At 38.5% G+C, this 15007-nt stretch overlaps 1 protein-coding gene across 1 annotated transcript in view; it reads left to right on the top strand.

Annotated features, from left to right (window-relative positions):
• Positions 1 to 15007, top strand: part of DCDC1 (doublecortin domain containing 1) — a 680259-nt gene that overhangs the window by 277333 nt on the left and 387919 nt on the right. The window contains exon 10 of the mRNA XM_007943315.2: positions 5450 to 5620. Within this exon, the coding sequence (XP_007941506.2) occupies positions 5450 to 5620 (171 nt within the window). The remainder of the gene's footprint in view (positions 1 to 5449; positions 5621 to 15007) is intronic.

Genomic DNA, 15007 nt, shown 5'->3' on the forward strand with positions numbered 1-15007 from the left:
CCAGGGCAATAAGGCAAGAAAGGGAAATCAAAGGCATCCAAATTAGTAAAAAAGAAGTCAAACTATCCCTATTTGTTGATGATATGATCCTATACCTAGAAAATCCAAGAGACTCAGTTTAAAAAAACTACTGGAATTAATTGAGAGATTTAGCACAGTGGAAGGGTATAAGATCAACATCCAAAAATCGGTTGGATTCCTCAACACTAGCAAAGAGATTGCTGAAAAAAAAAAAAATAAAGAAAGAAATCAATACCATTTATAATACCTACCAAAAAAAATAAAATACTTAGGAATAAATCTTACCAAGGATACAAAAGACTTGTACAAAGAAGACTACAAGAGATTACAAGAAAGCATAAGAGATCTACATAAATTGATGAACATACCATGCTCATGGATAGGAAGATTGAACATTGTAAAAATGTCAGTTCTATCCAAAGAAATCTGTGCATTGAATGCAATCCCAATCCAGATCTCACCAGCATTCTTTAAAGATATGGAAAAACCAGTCACTAACTTTATATGGAAAGGAAAGAGATCTCGGATACGCAAAGCACTACTGAAGAAGAACAAAGTAGGAGGTCTCACACTCCTGGATCTCAAAACCTACTATACAGCCATAGTAGTCGAAACTGCCTGGTACTGGTACAATGACATATACATAGACCAATGGAATAGAAATGAGAATCCAGAAATAGATCCATTGACCTATGGTCAGCTGATCTTTGACAAAGAGCTGAAATCCATTCAATGGGGAAGAGAGTGTTTGTTTAACAAATGGTGCTGGCAAAACTGTATATCCATTTGTGGAAAAATGAAACAAGATCTGTACCTCACATCATACACAAAAACTAACTCTAGATGGATCAAAGACTTAAATGTGAAATCTAAAACTGTAAAGTTCCTCATGGAAGAACTAGGGCAAATTTAGGGGCGCTAATATGTGGCATAGGAGCTCTGGTAGCATAATGCCTAAGGCACTTGACTGCTAACCAGAAGTCTGGCAGTTCAAACTCACCAACCACTCCTCAGAAGGAAGATTGGGCAATCTACTTCCATAGTGAAACTGCCTTGGAAACTCAAGGAGTGGTCGCAGTGAGGCAAGTGTGACTCGACGGCACATAACAACAACAACAATATGTGGCATAAACCCAAAAATGCATGAACAGAAGATTAACTAGATGAATGGGACCTTCTAAACATTTAATTTTTATGTGCTTCCAAAGATTTCTCTAAAAGTGTCAAAAGAGAACCCACAGATTGGGAAAAGATAATTTGGCAGCAACATATCTGACAAGGGATTATCCCTAGAATATATAGAAAACACCAATACCTCAACAACAAAAAGAGAAATAGTCCAATTAAAAATGGGCATAAAACATGAATAGACACTTCACCAAAGAGGATATTCAGGTGGCCAACAAACACATGAAGAAATACTCACAATCATTAGCCGTTAGAGAGATGCAAATCAAAACAACAATGAGATACCACCTCACCCCAGTGCTAGTAGCAAAGTTCAACAAGAAAGAAAATTACAAATGCTGGTAAGGATGTGGAGAGATTAGGACTCTCATACACTGCTGGTGGGACTGTAAAATGACACAACCACTGTGGAAAGCAGTATGGCAATTCCTTAAAAAGTTGGAATTAGAAATATCGTTTCACCTAGCAATTCCATTACTAGGTATATATCCTAAAGAAGTGAGAGGCAGGACAAGAACAGATATATGCACACCCATGTTCATTGCAACACTATTTACAATAGCCAAAAGATGGAAACAGCCTAGGTGCCCATCAACAGAAAAATGGTGTTCTGGTTACCTAGTGCCACTCTGACAGGAATATACCACAAATGGATGGCCTTAACAAACAGGAGGTTGTTCTCTTACAGCTCAGTAGGCTAAAAGTCTGAGTTCAAAGTGCCAGGCTCTAGGGGCTGGGTGAAAGCCCCTCAACCCGGCTTCAGCTCTGCCTCCTGCTCCTGGCCCACTGAAGCTAGATGCTTTTCTTCACTCAGATAGCTGCTAGCTGCTGAGGCTGACAAGCCCAAGGTTGACAAGTTAAAAGGCACAGTCCCAATGTTACCAAACCACATGACAGGCCATTAATTCAAGTCCATTGAAAGTCCCAAGGTTGGCAAAGCATGGCAGGCTGCTGAACAACGACACGGCTACATGCAGGGTTCAAGCATGCCCTAAGCTAGAGACTGTTCCCGAAGCTGTTTCTTATATACAGGAAGTAGACCACATACCCAAAGCAGCTACTCAGCTGCTTGTGGTAGATCCCACCATGGAGTTGATTGCCAGTCTCATCACGGGGAATAACTACCACCAGCTGCCCACCTACTCAGCCAGACCTAACCAAGTTGACTTTAACTACCACAAATAGATAACCAAACTATGGTACATACACACAATAGAATACTATGCAACCCTAAAGAATACCGTAGAATCTACAAAACACTGCATAACATGGATGAGCTTAGAGGACATTATGCTGAGTGAAATAAGTCAATCACAGAAGGACAAATATTATTAGTCCATTATTGTAAAAAATCAAGGAAAAGTTTATATATGGAAGGAAATTTTCTTTGTTGGTCCCAGGGGTGGGAGGGGAGGGGAGGGGTCACTGTTAGATAGATAGAGACAAGTATTGATTTGGGTGAGCACTGTACCAAATATGAGTGATTAACATGGTGTCATTGAGGAAGAGGAAGAGAGAGGTTTATGGGAGGTACAGACAACAAAGATGAACCCTTTTGTGTATACAGTACTGCATTGTCAGTGAAGGCAAACATTGATCTATGGATGGATAGATGGATGGGCAGGCTGAACTATTAGGTATGTCTATGCAGTGGGGGAGTGTGCCCATGACCGTTATAGGGTTGGCAGACAATGTTTCCACAAGTTTATTTGTATGTTCTGTATGAATTTCTAGGTATATAGTAGAGCTGACAAGGGACAAGGTTTTAGTCACTTCTTGGCCACAAACAGGTACCCAGAGGGAGTGAATAGTTGGACCTGTGGGCTCGGAACCTTAGTCTCAGGGGACATCAACACAATTGGCATAACATACTACACAAAAACATTGTTCCACATCCTACTTTGGTGAGTAGCGACTGGGAACTTAAAAGCTTGCAAGCTTCCATCTAGATGCAATGATGGGTCTCTCCTCATCCAGAACAAAGAAGAATGAAGAAAACCAGAGCAGCATGGAAACAATTAGTCCAAGCAGCTGGTACACCATGTGATCCTCAGCTTATATGACTATGAGACCAGAAAGTGGGTGGTGCCCGGCTAACACTGTCAACCACTCTGAGGAGGCTCTATATAGGAGATCCTGGATAGAGTGGGAGAACAATGTGGAACAAAACTCAAAATCATTTTTTTTTTAAAAAAGGGGGATTAGGTTTGCTAGTCTGAAAGAGCCTGGTGGAACCCCTGAGACTATGGCCCCTACCTGCCCCTCAAGTCTGAAATAGAACCCACTCCTGTGGCTTCCAGTCAAAAGATAGGCATATGAGCTGAACATTTATATTAGGTAGATACACTCCGTGGAGAGATCAATCATGAGCGACTAGAAGGGCTATGTGTGCACAGGGAGACAGCTTAAGGAGCAGGAGTCCATGGGAGGGAAGGACACTGGGAAGAGGTAACTATGGGGAGGAAGTGAGAGGGGAGCTGTTGTATTGTGGGAAATTGCAGTCAATGTCATGAGACAAAGTGTATGTGAACTGCTGTATGGAAAGTGAATTTTCTCTGTAAACTTTTACCCAAATCACAATTTAAAATGTTAAAACAAACAAACAAACAAAGGACTGTTTCTTGCTTACATTGCATGTTGACTGCAGGTTAGCTGTGATACTCCATGTTTCTTTCCCAGTGTGGGGTCCAGGTTAAAGAAGGAGCCTCTACTGGGATATTGCTGTTCTCATGGAAGAAAGGAAAGAGCAATAGTAGAACTGCACAATGGCCCTTAAAACTTCTGCTTAGAAGTGCCATATGCTACCTGTCTACTTGGTCCTCTCAACCTACCTGTCTAGGTTGAAAGAAATTATTTTCAAGAATCCAGGGATTGCTATATAAAGTAGGGAGGACATTTAGGAGAAGTTTATAATTCATTAGGGGAATGTAGCATAGATACATAAACAAATTAAAGAATAATACAAACCAGACTTTGATTAAGTGCCAGATGTGTATATCCAAGAAGTAAGTGCTGGATAGACTTATGGGAGAGGTAGGACTTGAAGGTTGAGTGGATTTAGATAGATAAGGAAAATGAATTATAGAGTACCTGCTGGACTCTATTCTTGGTGCTGATTCTAATTGTCTGAGTGTCATTCAGAGTATTCAGAGTTATTCATAATTCTAAATGGATCTAATTTTATTATTTAGTCATTCGTAATTCTAAAAGGGTCTCATGTGATTATTTAAAGGGTCATGGATGAAGTGGATTCCTACTATTCATTACTTTTGGTCCTATTATATACCAACCATTATTTATGCAATAATCCAATCACTAGAGAGATTGTAAATTTATATAAAACAATGAAGAGTCAAAGGATAGTCATAATTTTTAATTTTTAAATTATATGAATTAAAACATTAACTTATTATTTCTGATACCTCAATATATATTCAATTTTGTAATCTAAGTTCCTATGTCTTTATTAAATATACTTTATTAAATATCCTGTTATCTTATTATAATATTATCTTTATTAATTCAGACTCTAGAAATTTAAAAATTAAGGGTACATGTTTTTAAATTTTTGCTGTTTCTGAAAAACACTATGCTTTATTCTGACATTTATATGTATTTATGATGTTATCTAGAACAGAGCACTGTCTTTGATGTTTGGGTATTTTGGAAATACTATATTTTTGAAATCTGAGAAAATTTTATTGTTAAATATCTGGAAGGAAAGTAACAGATTGAGTTATTAAAATGGTCAACTAAATGTTAATCAGTTTACTATACACATTAAAAACTTTAAATGTAAATTATATAGTAAAAGAAGATATTCTAAAAGTAAGCACATATAGTAAAATGAAATATTGTGAATGGTACATAAACTGGAGTTTTTAAAGTTCTAGAAAGGTTTTATTCTATTAAGCATTTTTATTCTATTTAATTTATTCTATTAAATACTGTTGTCTTTTCATACCCAGAGATATTTTTTATTCAGCAGTGGTAAATGAGTACCTATTCTATATCGCTAAAGTATAAAAGTTGGAAATTTTTCCAAATTTATTATGGAAATAAATTGGTTGAGGAAGTAATGTATATCCCTTCTAATCTCTTTACTTGAAAATGGATCTGTACTGAAATTCTTCTATTGAAGTCATTCCCTCCCCCCATCAAACTAAGTACTCAAAAATCTAATAGGTGTGACATCAACAATTACATCTTGCTAACAACTCTTGTAATTTAACCCCTTCAGGTGAGCAAGCTGATTGATGAATTGCAGACAGCTATCAAAAGCAACAGAGGTCATCTCTCTAAACTTGGCCCCCAATTACAGGCTGAGCAGGAGCAATTCTCCTCTTATGTCTACCAACACATTAAAAGCTTTCCAGCAAACACTCCTCTCCCAGGAGTCCTGCAGCTCAAGGTGGGTGTCATTCAGTGACTCTCATTGAGTTCAGCCAGAGATGTAAACACTCTGCTCTATTTGAAGACCCTTGAAACAAAGCCACTCAGCTTGAATTTCTTTTTATGTTGTCTTCTTCAAGCTGGAGTATGGTTTACAAGTGATAATATTACCATTTTAGGAGTTATATCTTAAAATAAAATGCCTAAAGACCTTTGAAGTGTGGGTTTATATAACTAATTTTTAACCCAGAAAAGAATAATTTTAATGAAGGAATTTAATCATGTCATCATTTACATACTTGCCCAAGAGACATATATTTTTCACAGAAGTCATTGTGTATTTCAGTAAAAACTTGGATTTGGGAAATAAATTATTTGGAGAAATGGGCAAGGTTTAATAATTGATGGATAGTGGCACTACGAATTGTAGGTGAAAGGCCAGGTGACTGATTGATGTTCAAACTACATTTCTAAGGAAATGTATTGGATAAATGTGATATATATCTGAGTTTACTTGGTAAAATCAATACTTCAGAATATACTGGGAATACAGGTGAATTAGTTATTTGATAATAAATCAGACAGGCCTTAAAGTTCTTAGATTTACAACCACTTTAAATTCTTTCACTGATTAAGTTAACTACCTGTATCACATTGGAGGAGCTCTGGGGGCACAGTACCTGAGGCGCTTGACTGCTAACCAGAAGGCTGGTAGTTCAAACCCACCAACTGGTCTGCAGAAGATGGGGCAATCTATTTCTTTGGATTTACTGTCTGGTGGGGTTACTATGAGTTGGAATTGACTCGATGGCAGTGAGTTCTGGTGTTATTTATTTTTTTGTATCACATTATATAGGCTGAAATGTTGGGCAGATTTAGGATGATTGCTTACTTTAAACATTCAAGGCAATAGAATCTGAAGGTAAAGTAGGAAATATAATACAAAAAAAATGTGTCTAACTTTTAATTCTTCTAATAATAGTTCTGTTGTTTATTAGAAAGTTATATAACAGTCAATAATACATTTTTTTTTTTTTTTTAGAAAGAGAACTTTCTGGTTTATGACCAGTTTTTTTCACATGAGAAAGTTTTTAGATAAAAGGAATCTTAATCCCAGGTTAACACTTCTAGTTGTTCAATATTACTATCTAGTAGTGACCTCCCTGAGTTGTACTAATAAGCCCCAAGGATATAAAGTGGTCTCTGACATTTCCAGATATCCAGTGCAAGGATTCTTGCCAACCAGAATATCCTCAAGTACCAATTTCATTTCAAAGCCTACCCTCTCCTTCCCCTGGCAAAGCTGGGCCAAGCTGAGGCTAAAGGAAGCTTTCTCTTTCCCTCTTCGCTCACACACAGCTTCTCTCCATCAGCTCTAATGACATTCATCTTGTGTTTACATGAAAACTCTCTTGTAACCTGCAACTTATACTTTCTCAAACCATCTGCAATAAAAAGGAAGATTTGTTGAAAAAATATAAGGGAACCTTACAAAAATGAAAATCTGGAAAGACAGCAGTCTCACATGCAGCCATGACTTTCTCATGTCTCTTTCTCCTTAAGCCCCTGAGCTGTCATCTCTGCATCTCTCTAGGAGACTTTTCTATTTCTTGTTTATTTCTGTAAGGGGGCTTTCTGTTTTCTTATTCATTCATATGTACTTGGAAGAAAATTATAGCCCTGGGCCCTGACTTTTATATTTAAATGGTCATCATTGTCTAATTACACTCTTAGTGTTTTCTGGTTCAAATCATTTAAAGAGAAAATCAATGTCAGTCTGACCTTGAGTCAGGAGCCCAACACTAATTCAACTAGTTGTGGTCAATGCATATGCAGAGGTCAGGGTCATGTGTTACCTAAAACTAAACTAAAATCAAACCAATTGCCGTTGAGTTGTTTCCAACTCATGATGACCCCACATTGTCAAAGTTGAACTGTACTCATCAGATTTGCAGTGGCTGATTTTTTGGACTTAGACCATCAGGCTTTTCTTCCAAGGTGCCTCTGGATGGACTTGAACCACTAACCTTTTGGTTAGCGGTTGAACACTTTACCCTTTGCAACACCCAGAGACTATGTGCTCCCTAGGTGTGCTGGTTTCCAGTGGTTAGGCTAGAAACAAAAGTCAGTCATAGAAGGCAAATTGAGTGACCTATTTCATTTCCTCATGTCAAATTAAATGAAATACTGTAAATATAATATTGAGCATTATTCATGTTAATGCATATCCCTCCCCTGTATATCTAGACTAATAGAAAAGAAACTGAGATCTGTAGTTTTCTAAACTAGGTCTGATGTCTGAAATAGCCAGATAGTAGGAGCTCTGGTGGCATAGTGAATAAGGCATTTGGCTGCTAACCAGATTAGTGGTTCAAACCCACCAGCTGCTCCTCCGTAAAGATTTACAGCCTCAGAAACCCAATGGGGTGTTGCTATGAGTTTGAATCAGCTTGATGGCAGTGAGTTGGCAAAATACACTCTAAACAATTCCAAATAGGAAGTCTTAGAATTGGAAGATTTTCTTTTCTTCTTTTCAGGTGGTTAGAACTTAATAATTCTGACTGAAGAGATATTGAATGAAGACCACAGTGTACCATCTTGTACTAATTCTAAAATCAGATTGTAGCAGTTGCCTGGCCAAACTGAAGTTGGCTATGGATGAGCTGTCCTTTAGTTGGGCACCACCTCTAATTCAGTTATCTCTAATTCACTGTGGACAAGGGCCAGTCTTTTTTGGTCTTGAGTGACTTTATTCCACCTTATGGCATATACTATGCAGTTTTAGATAATCTATCACTAAACAAATATATTTTCCATTTATAACTGAAAGGCATGGCTCTAATAAAACTTATTTTTTATTTTCTAATTCTTTGAATCTTAGAAAAGTGTCTGGGAGAACAAAATGGAGGTGATCATCTTTCTTATCTCTATTTGATGATTTATATCACTTTTGAATATATATATGTAAGCCCATTGCTCAACTTTAAGAATGAACAGTGGTTCTTACTAGGGCTGGAGGCAGAGTGTGATTCATAATCTCTTGGGGTGTGTTATCATATGGTACCTTCACCTCTCTGCTGGGTTGCTTATCCTCATCACATCTGTCATTGACAATTAAAACAATAACAGCTTTGATTAGGCCATTTGCATCACCTTTATATATATATATATAGAAGCCAATTGCTGTCGAGTTGATTCCATCTCATGACAAGCCCATGTGTTTCAGAGAAAAACTGTGCGCCATAGGATTTTCATGGCTGTGACCTTTTAGATGCAGATCGTTAGGCCTTCTTCTGAGGTCCCTTGGGGTGGGTTCTAATACCCAGCGTTTTGATTAGCAGTGAAGTGCTTGCCATTGTGTATATCATCCTATGCTAGCATTAGAAGGTGACCTCTTGAAAAAAACACACTCTTTATATGCTTTATTGCCACAGTCCCAATTTTGCAACCACTTGACATAATACAGTGCCAGGTTTAAATGGACATGCAAGAGAAAGGACTAAGTGTGGATGTCCATCCTTATAGGGAACCTTCCTTGTTTAAAAAAATAAATTGAGATGAGAATATAACAACATTAGAGGAAATTATATCAATAGTAATCACACTGTTCTTACATGACCATTCTCACCCTTTGCACATCATTTCCACATAAACTTCTTTGACCTATGTAGCCACAGCCACAGCATGCTTGGGTGTTTTGTATTCTGGTAACTTCTTTGCCATCAGATCATAGAACATTTTTAGCCTGATGAGATTTTTTTTTTTTTTTTTTTTTTTTATCATTTTTACCTTTAATGGTCATACTCAATGTGCACCATAATTTATGAAGCCCTTCAGGTAACAAGTTTTTGGAGCAATTTCTTACTGTTCCAAACCTTCTCTTAGTTCATTTCCCCTGTCACTGCCACCACCCCCATTCTCTTTGAGGACATCTGCTATAGCCATGGCTCAATGACTCCTGCCTTCCTAATCCTGTTCTTTCCCTGCAACCCCTCCTCCTCTTCATCCCCATGGAGATACTGTCAGAAATGTTAGCGTTTCCCTGGGAGAGCAAGAAGATGCCTGAAAGAAAAGATAGATACGAATGGGTATTAGCAAATCTGTACAGGCTGGTGGGTGGAAGAACTAGTAGGAAGGTGGGAAATTGTGACAGAGAATTGATGAGCAAGGGTGTGTGATGTGTGAGTAGGTGGGAGAGACCATGGGGGAAGGAGTGAAAGATGTGTACAGGGAGTCCTTTCACTGGAATTAGTGCTTTTCACACACAATTGGTCAATGAAGCTCTGTGGGTTGTCTTCCATTTGCTGCCAACAGAGCAGATCAGGTTCTGTGGAACCTAGAGCTGGTATAATTTTTTGGGAGTGGGGAGGGTTGGGGGGGGGTGAAGGTAAGCTGTCTTTAAAATCAGGTCTGAAAGGGAATATTTATTTAGACTGAAACAGTAAATCATAACACATTAATGGAGGCTTAGAGATTCAGGACCTTTCATCTGAGATCTCTTTTAGGCAGCTTAGCAGAGAGACTTAAATAGAAATACTTCCTGGCTGCTAGTTGGCAGTACGCTGCCCTATAGCACTCTACACCTCCCAGCAGCATTCAGCACTCTCAGGCATTGGAGCAAGTAAAGAGCCTCAAGCTTGAGTTTCATTAAACTTCATGTAAATCCACTCTGACTGTGAGCAAAGGAACATGGCAGAACTTAGTAACCTGGATAGAACAAGATTCAGAGGACTGTGATTTGGAGACATTTTTCAGCTTTTCTGTATACTAACCAGAAGGTTGGCAGTTCAAACCCACCAACTGTTCCACAGAAGGAAGATGGGGCAATCTACTTCCGTAAAGATTTACCACCTTGGAAACTCAATGGGGGTCACTACAAGTCAGAATTGACTCAATGGCAGTGAGTTTTGTTTTATAGTTTCATGGCATAATGGTTAAAACATTTGGCTGCTAACCAACAGATTGGTGGTTTGAACTCATCAGCCATTCTGCAGGAGAAAGAAGAGGCAGTCTGCTTCCTTAACGATTCACAGCCTTGGCGACCTAATGGGGCAGTTCTGCTCTGTCTCATAGGGTTACTATGATTGAGAATTGACTCAGTGGCGGTGGGGTTTTGTTGGTTTATTTTTATATTGTTGATTTTATTGCCTTTTTAATAGTATAAAGAAATTTTAGTTTTGTTAAAGGGATAATTCAGAGATCTATTTATTAAAAGTCTGTCTTTGTGTCCAGCACGTAGTTCATCCTCTTAGTAAAATGCATCTAATAATTTTTGTACTGTTAATGACAGAAAGGATATTTCAAGTGACTAGTCCAGTAAATTGACCTATTATCAAATGCATGTTGTCCACAGGCATTGTGCTAGGTACTGTAAGGAGAGGCAAACCAAAACCAAACACAATGATGTCGAGTTGGATCCGACTCATAGCAACCCCTCCTTGGGTTTCCAAAGTGGTATCATTACGGAAGTAGATTGCCCAACCTTCCTTCCCAGGAGTGGCTGGTGGGTTTGAACCGCCGGCCTTCTGTTCTGGTTAGCAATCTAATGCCTTAGGCATACACCACCATAGCGCCTGTAAGGAGATGCAGAGAAGCCTGTAACACCTTCTGAGCACAAGCCCATGATTATTTGCATACAATTAGAACAACATGATACCATTTGAGGATAATAAAGCTAATGTGTAGGTATTTTCTTTCTTTTTTTTTACTGAAGTTTTATCACTTTAGTCCATGGGCTTGTTATATGTGGAAAATGGGCTAATTTGGTTGATAACAGAAAAGATGCTCACTTTTATCCATAAACTCTCCTGGGCTTTTCTGTCCTTTGACTATTTGAGTGTGCTCAGTCAGTGGTACCAGAGCATCATGAAGCCAGTTACTTTCTATTTTGTGATCATTTAAAACATTTTAATGTCTTCTCATCATTTATTAGTATTAATGAGAAGTTTACTTAAATATTTAGGAATCTATGGAACAATTAAATGAATAGAAGGAGATAACTAAGGGTACTTATCTATGAGATTGATAAAATTCAGACAAGGACTTTTTTGGATGGCCTGTTCTACATGCATATTATATTTATATTTCCACTGTACATTCCTTGATCTTTGCCTTTTTTTGTTTATCCACTTTCCCAGATTTGTATTTACAACCCTTGTGCTACTCTATTATTTCACCTAAGCTATTTGAGTCAACAATGGGAAAGAACCCGACTTATAGTGACCCCTCCTTGAGTGTTCAAGGCAGTATCACTACAGAAGTAGATTGCCCAACCTTCCTTCTGAGGAGTGGCTGGTGGGTTTGAGTGGCCAGCCTTCTAGTTAGCAGTCGAATGCCTTTGGCACTATGCTACCAGAGCTCCTATTTGAGTCAACAATGGGAAAATACATCTAGTATATATTCTAAGTAGTAGTAAAACAGGCCAACTTGGTATTCATTTTAAAAGGAGTTGTGACTAGAATAGCAAAATTAGAATAGTCAGGATTATTGTTGTGATTGAAGAGCCCTGGTGGCATAGTGGTTAACACACAGCTTCTAATCAGAAAGTTGGCTGTTCCAACCTGCCAGCTACTCTTCAGGAGAAAGATGTGGCAGTCTGCTTCTGTAGAGATTACAGCCTTGGAAGTTCTACTCTGTCCTTTTGAGTTGTTATGTGTTGGTGTCATCTCGACGGAAATGGCTTATTGTGATTTCAAGAACATTCATTAAATATCGGGCAACATGTGATGAAGATACTCCGTTTTCACATACAGATTTTACCATAATTGGCAAATGTGGGACCACCATTTTAAAAGTGAAGAAACAGAGACCCCTGAATGTATTCTGATGTCTCGGGGGATAGAACATGATTCCAGTGCTCTTTCCCATCTTGCTATCCTTACTTTGTGGGCTGTGAAAAACAGAAAAAAAGTCAGCTTATTTACCCCAGCCTGTTTCCTAAGAGGCATCTGCAGCCAGGTGTAAATCTCTGTTTTCAGGAAGAGCAATCTTCCCTTCCTAGACCTGCTTGAATAGAAAAACATGTCTGTATCAAAATCAAGGAAGAGCAATTGGTATGGGCATTAGCTCCCATGCAGTGCGTGTTGTAATGACACAGCTTTCCCTGTGCATCCCTGACATCCTTGAAGGTGCCCAGAGAATTGCCAGGTGGGCAGTCAGCGGGGAAAGTCCCTGGGCCAGAGCTGTATTACTGTCCCAGCAGTTACTCGGGCTAAATGTAACCACTGAACCTTACTGTTGCAGGCACATACTCTCTCTTGGGGAGATTGTCCTTCTCCATAGCAGTTAATTTGTTTTTACCTCTCAATTAGCTTTTTCGCAGAGTGCTTGATATGCTCAAGTTGCTGAGATTTCCTTCCTACATATGTTCCTGTCCCCTGAATTACCCACTGACATCTATGTTAGCCCAGCTCACCATGAATAGTATAAAACACAAATTCATCATTTGAGCAGAAATGAATGCAGATTTTCTAGTAAGTGCAAGTGAAGTGATGCATTTACACCCCTTTAAGATTTACCTACATTTTGGATAATGTCTTGTGATTAAAAAAAAAAAAAAAGTGGATTATTTCCAAAAATAAAACGTATTGCTATAAAGAGTAAGCTTTTATATAGGCTTTATTTTCTCAGTGTATCTATTTATATTAGGTAGAAAAATTGTTTCTACATGAAATTTTGATTAAAAAAAAAAGGAAAGAAACCCAATAGCATTAAAAATATATACTCTATCCAAAGGTGGGGGATATAATCTCTGAGTCTAAGAATTTGGGGAAACCTAATGATTGGTTTTAATCTTCTAGTAAAATAGAATTTTGGGGAAGATTACTCTGTTTTTCTCATCAAGAAACCCTTTACTTTGTATGAGAGGAAATATATTGAATAGAGGAGCCTCCTAAAACCTTTATTCATCGAGTTCAAGTATACAACACACCTTATCATACTCAGTGCTGACAGGGCCTGCATACCTGATATTTTATTCCCAATTTCATATAATTTTAAGCACTACATTAATTTAGACAAAGTGAAATCTTCGTCCCATTTTTCCTTGAGATAGTCTCATTTACAAAGGGTTTATTGAAATTGCTATGTGACAGGCAACAAATTTACCTTGCCATCGTCTTCTAGATAATTTGAACATTTTCATATATTGTAGTTAGTGAAATTTGTAATTGGTTACAAGAGAATATTTTTGCATAACATGTACTTTATTTTGGAATTTCACTTTGCCAGCAAAGAAAATAAGAAAAAAAGCCATTTTCCCTTTAAATACCATAAGAAAATGATGAAATGTGTCTAAGAATTATAAATATCAGTTCAAAGTGACAACATCAACTCAAAAGATTAGTTAGGAACCTTATGTGGAAGGTGCAACAACTCAGAAAAGGAGGGTGAGAATGGTTGCACAACTCGAAAAACGTAATCAATGTCACTGAATTGTATAGAAATGGTTGACTTGGTGTGTATTTTGCTGTGTGTATTCTCTATACCCCAACAAAAGCCATTTTTGCACTGTTAAAAAAAAAAAAAAATTCTTAAAGGAATGCAGGCCCACTCACAGACAAACTGAAGCCATGGCTATCTTCCAGCTGCTCCATTCTTGGGCCCCCTTGGTCCTTCCTTGAAGGTCATGCCTTTCTCTACTCCCACCCCAGCCCCACCCTCTAATGTGGGCTCTCACTATACCTTCCAAAGGGGCAGGGAGGCCACATCTTCTGACCTCCTCTAACTGCACAAGAGGAAGACAGAATCACTATCAGGAGCCCAAGACCTGTCCCTGAGAGGCCAGACATGCTGCCTTCCTCCAGCCCTGACACCAACTGTTCCTCCTTCAGCACCCACCACCTCTCTGCTGGGCTCAATAATTTGCTGCAGTGGCCACACAGAGCTCACAGATCATATCCACCTAAAACAGGGCTTATTAGGGAAGCAACAGGCTACAATTCAAGTTCAGGAACACGCTAATCTCTCTAAACCCACTGTCTCTCAGCCGACAGTCTCTCGGTGTCTCTCTCCCAGTGGTGTGTGTCTCTTGCATCTCTCTCCCAGTGGTGTATGTCTCTTGTGTCTCTCAGCTGACAGTGAGAGATTCCTTCTGCCTCTAGAAGGGCTCCTTTTGAGCCTGGCAGAGTGGCCAGTCTCAACTTCAGAATTCTATATACCTGAGAGAGAGTGAACTTTCCAGAAAATTACTGCTCCCAACAAAAATACCCCAAGTGGATAACTTTAACAATCAGGAGCTACTCAGTTGCTCACAGCAAATTCCACCACAGAGTTTACAAAGACTTATGGCTAGAAAAGCCACACTATGTAATTTAATACACTGCAACACCCTTCCTTCAAAACTTACTCTTAGGAAAAAGATGTGCCATACTTCTCAAGCTAAGATCATCATTAAAAAAAAATATAT

This window comes from Orycteropus afer, unplaced genomic scaffold, assembly GCF_000298275.1.
Source record: "Orycteropus afer afer isolate SDZICR_OR568_19922 unplaced genomic scaffold, OryAfe1.0 scaffold00103, whole genome shotgun sequence".
NCBI classification, from domain to species: domain Eukaryota; kingdom Metazoa; phylum Chordata; class Mammalia; order Tubulidentata; family Orycteropodidae; genus Orycteropus; species Orycteropus afer.